Raw genomic sequence first — 17013 nt, 5'->3', positions numbered from 1 at the left:
GAGAGTATTCCACAACCATAAAAAAGGATGAGATCATGCCATTTGAGACAACATGGATGGACCTATAGGATATTATGCTAAGTGAAATAAGTCAGGCAGAAATAAATATCATATGGTTCTACTCATTAGTAGAATCTAAAAAACAAATGAATAAGCAAACAAAAAAGCAGAATCAGACCTATGAATACAAAGACCAAAATGATGGCTGCAGTAAGGGAGAGGGGTGGGGGGTTGGGCAAATGGGCAAAGGGTAGTGGGAGATACAAAGCTTCCAGTTATGGAATAAGTCATGGGAGGGGTGTATGGGTGGCTAGTCAGTTAAGTGACCGGCTCTTGGTTTCAGCTCAGGTCATGGTCTCATGGGTCATGAGATCAAGCCCTACATCAGATTCCCTGCTCAACAGAGAGTCTGCTTGAAATTCTTTCCCTCTGCCCCTCCGTCCCAACTCCATGTTCTCTCTCTCTAAAGTGGATAGATAAATCTTAAAAAAAAAAAAAAAAAAAAAAAAGTCATGGGAATAAAAGTTACCGCATAAGAAATACAGTGATATGGTAATAGTGACATATTGGGTAAGATGGTAGCTACACTCGTGGTGAACATAGCATAATGTATAAACTTGTCAAATCACCATGTTGTGCACCTGAAACTAATGTAACATTGATGTCAACCATACTCAAAACAAAAACAAAAACAAGATACCTTTCAGGTATGTTATTTGGCTGCTTACCTATACATGCAAATGCTAAAGCAGCTCCTTTATAAAGTAAGATTATAATGGCTCCCCAAAGTTAAAAGATTTCAAATCTCTATTACAAGAACTGGGGATGGGGAGGAGATTTTCCCAACAGATTAAGTTTCACACGGAAGTGTTGCTGTTTTACCTGCTATCTCCAAAAGTGAGTTTACATGATCTCCTTCTGCCAGCTTGACAAATCCAACCTGATTTCCAAAAGTGTCAATCCCTTGAAAGGGCAAAATCAACTGTTTCCCTTGGAGGATTTCTTCTACGAATGGTTTTAATTCCAAAAGAGCACCAATACCACTGGTAAGAGAAAATACAATTTTCAGTAACATATTAAGTGTAATAAAATATATAAAACAAAACAAATAATCAGTTTTAGAAAGATAAATTTTGATATCTGTTCTAGTTAAAGCTCAAAAATAACTTCAAAACCTAATCCATAGGATTAAAAAATTTATTTTTTTTAACTTTTATTTATTTTTCTTATTATGTTCTGTTAGCCAACATACATCATTAGTTTTTGCTGTAGTGCTAAACGGTTCATTAGTTGCATATACCACCTAGTGCTCATCATTACACATGCCCTCCTTAATACCCATCACCCACTTACCCTATACCCTGACCCCCTCCCTTCTGTAACCCTCAGTTTGGTTTCCGGAGTCCAGAGTCTCACATGGTTTGTCTGTCTCCCTGATTTTTAAACAAAAGTTACAGAAGAAGTGAATTAAATCTTCACTTAATTATAATTTGTATTATATTAAAGACATGAAAGAATATACTATTTTATAATTCACCAAGAAGCTTTTACTCAAGGAAAGACTACATGGACAACTCAAAAAATATTACTGATAATATATTCCAAAAAGTCTAATACCACAGGATCTTATATTAGATTATGTGGAAAGTTCTGGACTCTTACTTAAAGTACTAATACAATATTTACTATCTGCAAACGACTCTACTAAAATTTAATATTCATTATCTCTTAAACTATAACAGCCTCCATAATGAGATAATACTATAACTGGATTAAACAAAATACAAGCTTATATTTGCCAACTACAACCATGTAAATTTATTTCTGTTTAACCTATGTGATTTTAGGACGACACTTTCATTTTTCTTTGTTTACTTATTTTATTATATGACTATGCTTTTTTTTCTTCATAATAACAAATGTTTACTATATGAATGAATTAAACATTATCAGGTTTGGAATATTTTGAAAATTAGGATAAGTTATTCTGGTGTAGGGATGTTGTTATGAGAAAAAAATTAAAATCTCACTAGAGGGCAGCAATTACTCCAAAAAGAAATAGGTACATTCTTACATAATGCAGAGAGGGCTTTTAAAACACCCTCCTGCTGAAGTATCAGTAATTTAAACTGTCTTGATCAGTGTGATCTGTTCACCAGTAACTATATGTCAAATGTGTGAAAAGAAATTTAGGTATTTTTCTAGCCTTTTCATATTTCTAAATTAGTTTTCATATAAAGTGTGTAACTGATGTCATCCATAACTTCATACTGAGTTCCGATTCTCATCTATGCCATAACAAAGTATACAATACTTCAAAATACCTTTGGAAAGGTCAACATTTCTCATTGCACCTCCAAACACACATACTGAATCCAGTCTTTTCTGGCTGTATTTATGTTCATCCAAAGAGACACAGTGTACATACTTCTACTGCAAGACTGTCCTTCACTGTGTGCTGGGAGTTAGAGCTTGTGAAAATCAAATGGCCACTTCTGGTTCACCTTTCATAAACTGGGGAATTCAAGATACTCATTTTAAATGTAACTATATACTAAAGCAGGCCATACTAAAGGTTAGGTCTTTTCATAGACTGTGAATTCTAGATGCCATTTTTTCATTAAAGAAATATAGATGATCTAAACTCAGTCCAGTTTGTTTTCTTCAGATCTCTAGGAGCATAAACCAATAAATAACTCCCAGTGAGATATCACTGATCACAGAGTAAGAAAAACTCATAGTGTCTATTGGTAAGTATCACTAACTTTCAAATTATTTTAAATAGAGTATCTTTCCAAGAGTGATTTATGGAAAGCCTTCTTTATGGTAAAATGAATAAAAATTATATGCATACGTGAAATAGAACTCTGAAACCAGAGTTCAGACCTAAAGATGTATTTGAAATTAAGGCAGGACAGCCATCTTCTCAACTCAGGAGCTGGGTTTGGCCCTACAAATTCTGTGCCTTTCTTCTACAGTGTGAGCAAAGGACTAGAGGTGATATCTAAAGAAAGTCATGATTAAAAAAAAAAAATTTTTTTTTAAGTAATCTCTGCACCCGTTGTGGGGCTTAAACTCACAACCCTGAGATCAAGAGTCGCATGCTCTACTGACAAGGCCAGCCAGGCACCTTGAAGAAATTCATGATTTTTAAAAAATGCTTCTGCATACTCCATACCCAACCCACTGATCAGTGTGTCATTAAACACCTAAATAATGATACTAGATTTTGAAAAGTAAGAACATAGAACAAGGAACTGATAACATAGATGTCAGCATATTATACAATGTAGGATGAAAGGTAAAATTAAAAGATTAGAGACTTAGAAAATCCTTCATATAAATAATGGTTTACCAGAAAACTCAACCAGTTTCTCTCTCACTATATAGCTACCAAAAGTGAAGACACATCTTAATTCTGTTCCTCATTTAAAAGTTAACACTAGGGAGCCTGCTTCCCCCTCTCTCTCTGCCTGCCTCCCTGCCTACTTGTGATCTCTCTCTCTCTCTCAAATAAATAAATTAAAAAAAAAAAAAAAGTTAACACTATTAGGGGGCCCGGGTGGCTCAGTCCAGTTAATGAGTGGCTGACTCTTGATTTAGCTCAGGTCATGATCTCAGGGTCCTGGGATCCAGCCACGTGTTAGGCTTCCCACTCAGCAGGAAGTCTGCTGGAGGATTCTCCCTCTCCCTCTGCCCCTGCCACGTGCATGCTCACGCTTTCTCTCTCAAATAAATACATGAATCTTTTTTAAAAAACAAAATAAAGGGGCGCCTGGGTGGCTCAGTGGTTAAGCATCTGCCTTCGGCTCAGGTCATGATCCCAAGAGTCCTGGAATCAAGCCCTGCATAGGGCTCCCTGCTCGGTGGGAAGCCTGCTTCTCTCTCCCACTCTCCCTGCTTGTGTTCCCTCTCTCGCTATGTCTCTCTCTGTCAAATAATAAAATCTTTCAACAATATAAATAAATAAATAATAAAAACACTGCCACAGACACCTCCCTGGCTTCCCAAACTAGTAGCAAATCTTCATTCCTTTGAAATTTCATTAATACTTTTTATCTTATGAAATATACTAGTTTTTAGATTTTTCTATTACAGTAATTTGAGTTCATATGGTATCTAGTCAACTTAATCATATTATCCATGAGCATAAGAGCCATTCCTGATTGATCTTCATTTTCCCCAAAGCACTCTGCTCAGTATCTTGCATGTGACTGATAACACTGGTTGAGCTGCAAAACATTATCTTGTCTAGATAGCAAACCTCATTTATTTCTTAGATTTTTCATTATAACTTTGTCAAGAAGAATTCCTAAACTGCAAATACCTGGTCACCATCTTCTAGTAGAGAGAATATTCCCAGTATCATAAAGTTGCAGAGGGATGCCACGTCAAACACAAAGCTGACTGGCTACACATTTCTTTTTTTTCACAGAACTAAAAGTCTTTGCAAAAAGCCCTCGTAAATAAAAAAAAAAAAATTTTAATCTTAAAAAAAAAAAAAAAAAGCCCTGGTAAAACATGGGGCTGAATGACGCAGAGTGTCACCATGCTCTCTGCACAGGGATTCTTCGATGTGTAATGCCATGACAGGGCAAGACGCTGCTGCCTTGTTCAGAATGGTCCCATGAGCTGCAGATGGCTTAGCAACTTTCACTCCTGCCCATCAAGGGCCCACAGCACTCCTCAGTAATTGTGACAACCAAAATACCTCCCCCGCAAATATCTCTAAAAGTCTCCTGGAGAAGGCAGTCCAGCCTCCACTGAGAAATGGAGGCAGCATGATACAGTGGAGGCACACCTGCCCCCCACCTCACCCCCACTGCACACCACGTGCTCATCAGTGGAGGCCACTGAGGTACAGGAAGTCATCCATACCTGTGCAGACCGATCTTTCCCACTTCTCTCATGCCCCTATGCTCATCCTCTCCCTCCTGTCTCCACCCCACCCCTTCCCTTTGCATCTCCCCGTCTTCCACACGCACACCCCATGGAGTAATAAGAGAACTGACTAGTTCTGGCTACTCAACTGACCAAGATTTGCTTAATTCCTCAGGCTACTGCTTCTTCATATGTATAAGAGAGATGGCATTTCTGTGCTGCCTCCCAATACCATTAAGAGAATAAAAGAAAATAGTATTTGTATGGGGGATGGAAGCCGAGGAGCAGAGGCTGATGTAGACATGCCATAAGCCATGGCCAAGACCCCCTTCTGAAACAGAGATAAACTTAAACTTACTGATCAGTGGTGATTCAATATTTTCTAGTTTAAAAAAGTCTCTTTGGGGTGCAATTATTCAGTTAATTCAAACCTCCTTTCAGGAGTTTATCCCTTCACTCTCTCCTCCTTCTTCCCAAGGAATCCAGCATACCATTCTAAGAGAACTCAGGAAGATCTCTGGACTGTTTGCTGTTTGAGTCCTCAGAGATTCCCATTTCAGAGGGACTGGTCCGGTCATATCCCTGGGTGCCCTGTTTCAGGGTCCATGACAGCATGCTTGTTCCTTCTGGCCATTGTACCAGCAGGTACTACCGAAGCACAAGATCCCTGCCAGAGTCTCTGATCAAGAAACATGGACGTTCAGTAGTGTCCTCATCCCTTACCCAGCTCCTTCTGATTCACAAATTCTTTCTGAGTTGGACTTCCAAGTCCACCCACTAGGGCACAAGAAACTTCTGCATCCATCTTTATGTCTTGATAGACAATGGGGAGTTGTAGGAACTACCTCAGGTCCACCCGTTAGAGATCTTCCTTGACTCTAATCTACCACCTTTGTGACACCACATTCTTCCAGCATTAGTTGAACAGAACTTCTCCAAAGAGCTTGAGTGTTCCCCAGCCATACCCTGAGAACCCCAAACCAATGTGAGTGTCTCTATCATTCCTAATTCTCTGCTTCAGCACTGGTGGGAGCTGGGGTTGGAAAGAACATTCAACCCCAACAGAGGAGCCAGAACGTTGTGCCTGGCTTCATGCCTCACTGACTCCACCCAGTGGAGTCCTTCCCACCCAGGACAATAAGACTCAGAGCAGCCACCTCAAAGTTGTCTGTGCTTTCACTGACCACACTGAAGTTCTTTTGAATTTGTTGCTAGTTCGATATCTCCTACTTGCCACCCCTTATACCAGCTCACCAAGAGGAAAGACTGAGGTCCCCCAAGAAAGAAGGAATTCTGCCTCCAAACTGCCTTTGGACTTGAGACTACATCAACACTTCCCTGGATTTTGGACTTGTCAGCCTCCACAGTCACATGAGCGAATTCCTTAAAATAAATTCTGTATGTAAGTGTAGATACAGACATGTCAAGATACAATACATCTAGATATCTACACAGATATACATCCTATTGGTTCTGTGTCTCTGGAGAACACTAATTCACCGTTCTAACACACACAGGGCACTACTCTTCTCTCAGGCTTTCATCTTCTCATCGTTTTATCTTCCTTGGTTTCTTTTTCTTTAAGAGCATCAGAGTATTTATTTTGTCTTCTCATTGGCAAAGTGAGCAGTGAAAGTGAGTCAAGTAAAAAATCTTCTAGGCCTTTCTGCAATTGCAGAGGGCCCAAGACCTGCTCTTGGGTAGATCAGGTTGGAAGACATCAGAAGACCAATTTCTAGAGACACGAGAGTCTACTGTTTAAAAGACATAACTACAAGAATCATAATTTGGCTTCAGATTTTGAGTTACTACTTCATTGTTTTCTAGCTTTTCCTCACCCTCTTCCCGATGTAAGTCTTGTTCTTCATTCCCTTGGGAAACTATATGTCAGGGTAGAAAACTGAAGTAATCTGCAATACATTCTGATCCTGGTTTTCCAAAGAGACAAAGCTCCAGCTTAATTCAGAGAGCTATACAGATGATAACAAGGTACAGACAGAGTATCCCAGAGAATTGGGGGGAAGACCAAGGTTTCTCCACTCCAGGCTGGAAAGCAGCAGCCAATGACTTATACCCAAACTTTATGGCACAACTCTAGAATTAGGAGTGGGTAGTATACAGGCACTCTAAGATTGAGTAAGGTAAAATTGTAATTGTCTACTGACCTAAGGTATAGCGGTTCTAATAACTGATAACACCGGCTGCCTGCTGTGTGCCAGGCCCTATACAAGGAGCTATTACATGTACTGGTACTATTATTTTTCCCATTTACTTAAAAAGTGGACAATTGGCCTCAAATCAGGTCTCTATTCAGAGATAGTTGTGCCATGGTTCCAGAATCTTTACCAAGAATCCTAACCTAAACAGCCAGTCTCCAGATGCTTACATGATTAACATGGGCAAAGCAACTTCTTAATGAAGGGCTACCATTAGATAACAATAACAGAGTTTAAAAGTCTAGATTAGGAGGAATACTTGTATTGTTAATTCTGTACATTGACTATTTGTTTTGTACATTGACTCTCAATTGGAATAAATTATAACAAAGAATGATTCCTTAGAATCTCAATGCCTCTGGGTTCTGCTATGCTTATTCATATTTAAGTAATAATCTGAAAGATGACATTCAAGGAAGACATATTACTCACATGTTTACTTCATCTTCATTCAATAATTGCATCACGAGCAGAGTAATATGAAAGGAGCCGTCACTGGTCATTGCTTTGGCTAGTCGCTTATCTTGTTGTATTATTGCGTTTTGCAGGATCTTAATTCCTCTTATAATCTAATCACACACACGCACATATACACATAAAAAAGAGATGAGACAAGCAAAATTTCCTTATGGCAATTTGAAAATCAGGAAGAAAAATAAGCAACAATCAAAATTAGACCTATGTCAAGATTCTTCAACCAAGCAATGCTTAATTACCTACTTGTTCTCAAATATCCTGGATAAAATGACTTGGGAAGCTTAATATGATGTATGAGTTTTTAAAACTTATACAATCCTTGTCCATCTTAAAAACATCAAGCCTGGGGTGCCTGGGTGGCACAGTCAGTTAAGCATCCAACTCTTGATTTCGGCTCAGGTCATGATCTCAGGGTCCTAAGATTAAGCCCCACACTGGGTTCTGTGCTCAACATGTAGTCTGCTTAAGATACTCTCTCTCTATCCCTCTGTGCTCTCCCTCTCTCCCTCTCTAAAATAAATAAATATATATTTTTAAAAAAAAATCAAGCCTAAGACCCTTATTTTACAAATTGGGTCACTGGTTGAATCCACTGGTTGACAACCTCTCAGTGACCAGGCATCTTTTCAGAAACTTGTCCTTGGACTATGCAGCATGACTCACGATAATTATGATCTTTCTGTAAATAAAAAAAAGTTTCATTCTTGCCACAGAAAGGTCAAACCAGCAGACAACATTCCATTCCTGTTGGAAGTATTATTTATTTGTCCCCAAATGAATGTGTCTGAGAACCCATTCTTCATGGCCTTTAAAATTTTTTAGGACAGCAATAATCTCAACAGGAGTGACTACTGTCATTTTTCCAGATGTGTGAGGAGGGGCATAACCATGGAGAGAGAGTTGCAAAGAAGTCAAAACGCATAGGTCAGAAAAACGATTACAGTATGCATGGAGGTGAGAGCCCTCGTCACTCATCAGACTGTCCCCTCTCAGTCTCTGCTCTGAAACAGGCAGGGGAACGATGCTCTTCCCTCCTCCGTTTCCAGCTAGGTACAATCCCAGTCAACTTCTCCACATGAGTGTACTGAAGTTGGTCTGAATGTGAAACAGCAAACTGAGCAACGCTCAGAGAACAGAGAGCACATAGAAGCTCTGAGGCGGCAGAATTCATCAGAGAGAAAAGGGGAAGGAGAGGGGGCGGGCAACTGAAGCAGAGTCCATTAAAAAACAGCAGAGATAAGAAAAAACGGAATCATGAGCACAGCAGACTGTTCTGATACTAGAGTAGCTGTTTTATCCTGAACAATGTCCCCATTATCTGCAGAATGTGACTGGACAAATCACGAGATGCCGTCCCAGGATCTGACTTCCCGTATATATTTACAATAAATCCGCGTCACCAAAAATAATCTCAGCACTTCTTCCCTCCTTGCCATCTGGAAGACAGTGACACAGGAAATGGTGTTTTTCTGGGAGGAAGTTATTCAGTAACACCTAACATACTAGTTCCCAAGGCAAGAGGTCACTTCCATGAAACTTAGCAAAAGAATATTTATAGCTTGATAAAGCGCTCCTGACCTAATAGTGTGCAAAGATCATACAGAGTCACTTTGCTCTATTCTCTATCAATAAAACTAAATTGTAAACACCTCAAGGTCAGTGTTCATTATTCCGAAACCACCCTCTCACCATGGTGACTAGTAACAATAATAAAAACAACTTTCAAAAGTATACCTGAAACTAATAGAACACTGTATGTTAATTATGCTGGAATTAAAGTAAAATAAAATAGAGAACTGGCATGAGAACACATCAGTAAATGTCAGTTCACATTATTCTAAAACGTGTTTTTCACCTAAAATTTATTAGACAGTTTCCAAATCATTACATATATAGAATATCTTCGTTTTTTTTAATAACCTGGGGTGCCAATTTAATTATCTACTCCATTACTTATAAAGTTTTTTTCTCAAGAAAATAGCTTTTAATTAAGAAAACAAAACAAAAAAACAGTACTTGAAGAACTGTAGCAGTAACTAACCTTTATGGTGTGATCACTAGGTTCTAGATACTAAAGTAAGCATTTTACACATACTGGTTCACTGAAGCCTCTGAACGTTGCTATGTGGTAGATATGGGAATTAACTCTATTAAAATAAATTGAAAAACAGATGATTAAAAAAAAAAAATCTCTTCAAAGTCATATACCCAAAACAGCAAAGGAAAACTTAAGGATAAATTACAACACATGAGAAAAATGCAACAGATACAAGGAATTAGTTTATTTTCAAGAGGGGACAAACAAATATATGTGTATGTGTGTGTGTGTGTGTGTGTATATATATTTATATATATATTTTATATATATATATATATATTAAATGGAATCCTATTAAGGCATAAAAAGGGAAGAGATCTTATCATTTGCAAAAAAATACATTGATAGATCTACAGGAGTATGCTAAGTGAGAGGAGTCAGACTGAGAAAGACAAATACTGTAGGATTTCACTTATATGCGGAATCTAAAAAACAGAACATATAAACAAACAAAATCCAGAAAGTGATCCACAGATATAGAAAACAAACTCGTGGTTACAGAGGGGTGGGTGGTGGTGGAATGCTCAAAATGGGTGAAGGGGAGAGGTGAGATACAGGCTTCTGGTTATGGAATGAGTAAGTCATGGAGAAGGAAGGTGCGGCATAGTGAATATGGTCAGTGGTATTACCATAGCATTACGTGGTGGCAGACGGCAGCTATACTCGCGGTGAGCACAGCATTAATGTACACAGACTGGTGAAATCACTATGTTGTACAACTGAAACGAACATAACACTGTGTGTCAACTATACTTCAGTCAAAAAAAAAGTCATACCTCTAAATATAATTATATCCCCAAATCTTAGCTGGTACAAATGGTAATTCTGGTTTAACTGAAAATGATAAGTAGCACAGGATGAGAACTCTGTTTTATAAACAGACTGATGCAAATTAAGGATGCTGGACTTGGCTCAGAAATTCTGGATTTTAACCCCAAGTCCACCACAGATGTGAACCCACTCAAGTCACCTCCTCTCCCGGACTCTTGGTATTTTCAGTTGTAAAACAGGAGTAACAGAATCTGCACTGCCAAACTTAGAGTGTTGTGTTATAGATCAAAGTAGATAAGCTACATAAAAATACTTTGTAGGGGCGCCTGGGTGGCTCAGTGGGTTGAAGCCTCTGCCTTCGGCTCAGGTCATGATCCCAGGGTCCTGGGATGGAGCCCCGCATCAGGCTCTCTGCTCAGCAGGGAGCCTGCTTCCCTTCCTCTCTCTCTGCCTGCCTCTCTGCCTACTTGTGATCTCTCTCTGTCAAAAAAAAAACAAAAAAAAAAAACAAAAAAAAAACCTTTGTAATTTTTGTAATTTGTAACTTTGTAATTTGTAAGCTCTACATCATTTGCCTAATAAAAGGTATGGAACACTGCCAATATTAAAATCAGCTGTTCTTTACCCTATGCAGCTTGGCCTCCCTGATACCATTTGGCAATGTTTGGAGATATTTATGTCATAACTGGGGACTTGCTATTTGTTTTTTGTTTGTTTGTTTGGTTGGTTCTTTTAAAGGTTTATTTATTTATTTGAGAGAGAGAGCATGCATGTGTGCCAGTAGGAAGAGGGGCAAAGGAAGAAGGAGAGAAGCCGCCTCCCCACTGAGCAAGGGATTCCATCACAGGGCTCGATCCCAGGACCCCGAGATTATGACCTGAGCTGAAAATAAAAGTCGGGCAGATGCTCAACCGACTGAGCCACCCAGGCAGTCTGGGACTTGCTACTTGTACCTACTGAGTAGAGTATCCACATTTTCATAAAAACACTCCATTCTGGGCTCAAATACTAATTATATGTAAATTCAGGATAATGATCAAGAAATTGCATTCATTCATGTATTCAGCATTTTAGTGCAATGTCCAGCATGCTGAAATAGTTTCAGACCATTCACATTTTTTAATTATCTAGTAGCTTGTAAACTTAAAATTAAAAATCATAAAATACTTTGAAGATTAATTCTCTAATGTCACACAGTACTTATGATGCAGGATTAACTTCAACCTATGAAAATTCTAAATATAACCTAATCAAGTGATATATTTCCTTTTTTAAAAGTTTTATTTATTTAAGTAATCTCTACACTGAGCATGGGGCTTGAACTCACAACTCTGAGATCAAGAGTCGGATGCTCCTCCAACTAAGCCAGCCTGGTGCCCTGAGTAAATGACCTATTTCCAGGTATGCTTTGATCCTCCCGATGATGCTCTAGATTAATTTATGTATTCCTTGATATCATGTTAAGAGGTTTTTAAACAGTTTTTTATTCCCAACTATATTCTTAAAACATAAAAGAAAAAGGAAAAAAAACCTTCAGCATCTTTTTTTTTTTTTAAGATTTTATTTATTTATTTGTCAGAGAGAGAGAGAGAGAGAGCGCGAGAGTGAGCACAAGCAGATAGAGTGGCAGGCAGAGGCAGAGGGAGAAGCAGGCTCCCTGCTGAGCAAGGAGCCCGATGTGGGACTCAATCCCAGGACGCTGGGATCATGACCTGAGCCGAAGGCAGCGGCTTAACCCACTGAGCCACCCAGGCGTCCCAAACCTTCAGCATCTTCTTAACCAAGGAACAGATTTTTTTTTTTTTTTAAAGATTTTATTTATTTATTTGACAGACAGAGATCACAAGTAGGCAGAGAGGCAGGCAGAGAGAGAGGAAGGGAAGCAGGCTCCCTGCTGAGCAGAGAGCCCGACACGGGGCTCGATCCCAGGACCCTGGGATCATGACCTGAGCTGAAGGCAGAGGCTTTAACCCACTGAGCCACCCAGGCGCCCCCCTTCAGCATCTTCTTCCACAAGTCCCAATGTCATTAAAGGCCAAAGGAAACTAATTTTTACAGCCACCATTTAAAATTCTATAAAGCCATCAAAGCTTATCACCTTAATCCCCAGCCATTGACAGTACTGCACAGGCACATTCTAAAAAAAAAACCTAATACTACAGAATCATATTTAAATATGATACTCAAAGAAACTTTTTAAAAATATGAGCATTATTAAAATCTTAAATATTTCATTGAGTATTGTCTTTGTGTTTAGAGAACAAGAACAACCAACCACCTGTTAAATCTCACCACTAAGCCATATTCCATATGGCTAAAAACAATGCAGTAAGAAAATTCATTTTTCTATCTTTTCAAGCTTTCTAATTGACTCAAGGCATATATGAGTGCAGAGAAAAAGTCTTAAAGTTACAGTGCTTCTACACAAGGAAGAGAAGTTGCATTCCGACATAGAGCAGGAGAACATCTGTGACCCCATCTTTTGACATTATTTTCAGAATTTTTCAAAGCTGTTAACTTATGCTGTTCCTAAATTTGCTGCCTCATTAAGATTTACTAGAATTATCACTTCAGTTTGCTATGTAACTTTTCTTCAATGCTGAATACTTTCATTTTTCTTGCTTGTCTATAACCACGGAAAGAACTTGAAAAACTGATGACAGAACAAAACTGAAGTAAAAAATCATTCTCCAATAGGAGAAGTTTCGAAATCTACCAAGTGCTTAACATACACACCAGGATATCAAATACTATTACAATTACATATCCCAGAAAAGAAATGAATACTCTGATTGTTTAGAAGACCAGCAACTTTCTCATGACAAAATGATGAAATATGGAATTAAATGCAACAAATGCCTTTTAAAACCCCCAAAGGAAATCATATTTTTCCATTAGTATAAAAAAATCATCTTATAAAAAATTAATACATTCCTGAATTCAGTTTCTAGTTCTCTTGCATTTTTTCAGTGCTGATTTACCTTGTAATATTACCACTCAAAAGAAAGCACATAAAACCAACAAATGAGTAAATCCAACTAGGATTAATAAACAATTCTAGCCACTTAAGAAACATGTAGGATTTATTATAAACCCATTAAGTTTTTCCTGCTTTATTTTTATTTTTGAATGAATGCATAATTGCAGGTAATGGAGAAACACATACTTTCATATAATGGAAATTAGGATATTTTTATGCAGCCCTTCTAATGCACTTTCTAATTCTATTTCTTAAAAGTATGAAATCATGAATTTCCATTAATGAAGAATTTCAAACATTTCAAAACCTAAAAATAGGTTTAAAAAATCAAAGACCCATATAAGTCTGAATACTTTTTTCTTTAAAACTAGATGCCAACAAGTAGAGGCCAAAAGTAGAGCAACTCATTGTGAATGTGCGAGCTTCTACAAACTTATTTGCAGGTCACTTAATTGGGACTTGGAATACAGTCTCCCATTGAAACAATGTTATAAATGCTGCTTCTTTTCCCAGGCCTTCCCACAAAAGCTCATAAGTAGTTTTAAAAGAAAATTAACACTTGATATTTTAAAACAAACAAACAGAAAAGATGTTCATATAAAAGATGGAAAATGTGTCTCTTAATGTCCCATCCTACCTCTCCTCCCTGTATTTGTATGTAGGCGTTCTATTATCTACAAATAAGTCTCTTGAGAGGGAAACATTAAATTATTTGGTTTCCAGGTCACTTGAAACCTACATTCCCCATAACTTAAGTCACCCTACCCTCAAAGGATGACTATTAAACTGCATTATGAAACCACCACTTATAACACTGTATTTCTTATTTGTAATTATTGTAAATGTTTTGGTGTAACTTGGTATGCCACAAACACATCTCCAGCCCTGAAATGACAGTATTTTGTGTGTGTGTATTTCTACCCCTGCCAAGCTCCACTCTAGGTACTGGGAATGAACCGAAGAACTCTGTGCGGAAGGCGAGCTCGCTCAGATTGCAAGGATGATAGATCACAAAAGGAAAGCTATGGGAGCCTGGAGGTGGCAGAGTGTGGGTGACGGAGGCACAGCGGTCACCAGTGAAGAGGTTTGAACTGAGATTTTGGCCTCAACAAAACCAAGAGGAGACAAAAGAAAACTCCCAGACAGAAAAGGCTTTTTTGGGGGGGGGGGGCAGAGGAAACCTGGCAAGTTCAAGACCACAGGGGTTCAAGCCGAAGGAACAAGTGCCAAAGTGGAGAAAGCCGAACCGTGCAGATCCTCACAGAACACAGTAAAGCCTCTGTCTCTGTCCTAAAACCACCAGGGAAATAGTGAAGTATATAAGCCGGTGGGTGACACGTCCAGATTGGGTTTAGAAAGTAATTATCACCTCCAGTTTACACCTAAAGAAATGTAAACTATAGAAATGAAGTCATCTGACCTACATCCACAGCGAGCTTAGAGCCCAGATGGTATTCAAACAAGGCCTGCAGGACTCCAAAGTGGCACTCCCCACTTTCTACACAACCTCCAGAAAGTGAAAGCAGAAACAAAGGCTACGGCAGCTTACAGGGTGAAAACCAAGAGCGGCAGGCCGTCCTCCCTCTTCCGCTTGCTCCAGGCACTTCTGTGGCCCAAAGCCTGAACTCAGCAGCAGAAGGAAAAAATTGCTCGACCCCCTTTCATCTTCATCCCCTTCCCCATCCTGTCCCTCCCCATCATATCACCCCACTGATCTTCACAAGAAGAAGCAGGAAGCCAAAACGAGGCCAGAAAGGGTAGGGCCGACATGAAGAGGATGCAGAGCTGCTGCTGAGACCACCACGGGAGCTACGGATGGAGGAGTAGAGACAGACTCCATGAAAGGCCTCATTAAAGCAACTTGCAGAAGTGCTTCCCAAACTTCTACCCTGACGGAACGTAGTGGAAAAATCTCTGCGCAGCAAAGCAAGATAAGGAAACTGGGGTCTCTTCCAGTCACAAATCCTGTATCCGCATGGGGAAGACTCTGCCTGTTTCACATTCTGGGTCCTAAAGAGCTAGCTTCTGACTTCACAGTTAAGTACCGTCACCTCTGACTTCCAACACTCTTCTAACTCCTATATGTGCAGATGATCTTAAATTTCAAAGAAAACCTGTCCAAATAACTCAGAGGTATTTTTATACAATATATAATATGTAACATAATAATTGCTCATGACATTAAACTCTGTGCCACCTAAATACTTATAAGGACAACTGTACTGCTAACCCACCAGTTTCTATTGGTGTATACCAGTCAAATCAGAATCGAATTCATTACTGCATTAAATTGTAAAACCTTACATTGCATTTTATGTATCTTCCTCTCCCCAGTTACACTGTGATTTCACAGACTAGAAATTTCCTGGAATGTATCAATAACATTTATTTTTTTTCTTTTGATATTTATTTATTTGATTTCAATTGCATTTCTTTGGGTTTTTAAAAATTCATTAGCATTCCCTAGAAACACTCTAGTTAAATAAGTGGGGGGGAAACAAACGCTAAGTGTGCCTGGGGTGAAAAAGAAAACCAGAGAAGGCCCAAAGGATAGGGGCCTCACGTCAGCCAACCAAGACTTCACACCTAACTGCCCCCCAGGAACGGAACCAGTCCACATGAAATTTCCCGGTCAGCAGCAGGACATTCACTGACAGAAGCCTTCCGTTCTCCTTGCAAGGGTGACCTCACCTAAAACAAGGATTCTCTGCTAATAGTTTCCTTCTTTCCTCTCTCTCTCTCTCTACCTTTAAAACCCCTCTTTTTTCTGCAGCCTGATGGAGCACTTTTCTCTCTGCCATACGAGATGCTGCCCAATTCGTGACTTGCTCGATAAAGCCAATGGGATCTTCAAATTTACTTGGAATTTTTGTTGTTTGACACTAGTAAAAGAGATCACAGTCCACAATCAGAAATTCCGCTCTGCCTCTCAGACTGCACCAATATGTGAACACAGTCACTCTTCGAGGGAGCTGGTCTTCCCTGCCTCGCTGCTTTACCAGTTCTAACAGATAGGGCAGCTCTCAGCTATGTACAAGGGTTTCTTAGTTTGGGCCAATTGGTCCTGCTTTCTATTATTCATACCACATTGATTTTTCAGAAGCTTAATAGATTTCTACCCTAGTTTACCATGCCACATTAAATTGCCATAGCAATGAGTAATTTTTAAAGAAACTGTGTTGCAATTACCATCGCCTTACACGAGACTAAGCAGCAAGAGACCCCACTTTACTTTCCCAGCAGAGATTCCAGAATCCTCTTTTTCTACCTGGTCACTACCCTCTGCTTCTGAAAGGTTCCTCCATTGTGATGGGCAAATGCTTAGAGAGAACCAACCTTGATATGCCATCTGGCAACACTTTTCAAAAGGCTTTTGCAAAATTATTAACTATGGTTATTTAAATACTATTCCTCAAAATTACTGTTTAAATATAATATATTGCTTAAATAAGATTATTTCTTATATAGCCCAGCTAAAATACCATCAAAGAGACTGAAGGGCTAAGAGCAAATGGGTTTACAAGCATTTAGTGTATCTTAAATCTAATTTAAAATAAAACTTTATGGGGCGCCTGGGTGGCTCAGTGGGT

The 17013-nt window shown here is 39.0% G+C and overlaps 1 protein-coding gene across 2 annotated transcripts in view; it reads right to left on the bottom strand.

The window, feature by feature from the left end:
- The window catches only part of LOC111147611 (A-kinase anchoring protein 7), a 143517-nt gene that overhangs the window by 107007 nt on the left and 19497 nt on the right, over nucleotides 1-17013 (bottom strand). For both annotated transcript variants that reach the window (XM_022503766.1, XM_022503767.1), the window contains exons 4-5: nucleotides 7530-7666; nucleotides 883-1043 (exon numbers count right to left, since the gene is read on the bottom strand). In XM_022503766.1, the coding sequence (XP_022359474.1) occupies nucleotides 883-1043; nucleotides 7530-7666 (298 nt within the window). The remainder of the gene's footprint in view (nucleotides 1-882; nucleotides 1044-7529; nucleotides 7667-17013) is intronic.

This window comes from Enhydra lutris, unplaced genomic scaffold, assembly GCF_002288905.1.
Source record: "Enhydra lutris kenyoni isolate GAN:26980312 unplaced genomic scaffold, ASM228890v2 scaffoldscaffold17, whole genome shotgun sequence".
In the NCBI taxonomy this organism is placed as follows: domain Eukaryota; kingdom Metazoa; phylum Chordata; class Mammalia; order Carnivora; family Mustelidae; genus Enhydra; species Enhydra lutris.
The sequence above is the reverse complement of the archived record's forward strand: the minus strand, read 5'-3'. Positions and strand labels throughout refer to the sequence as shown.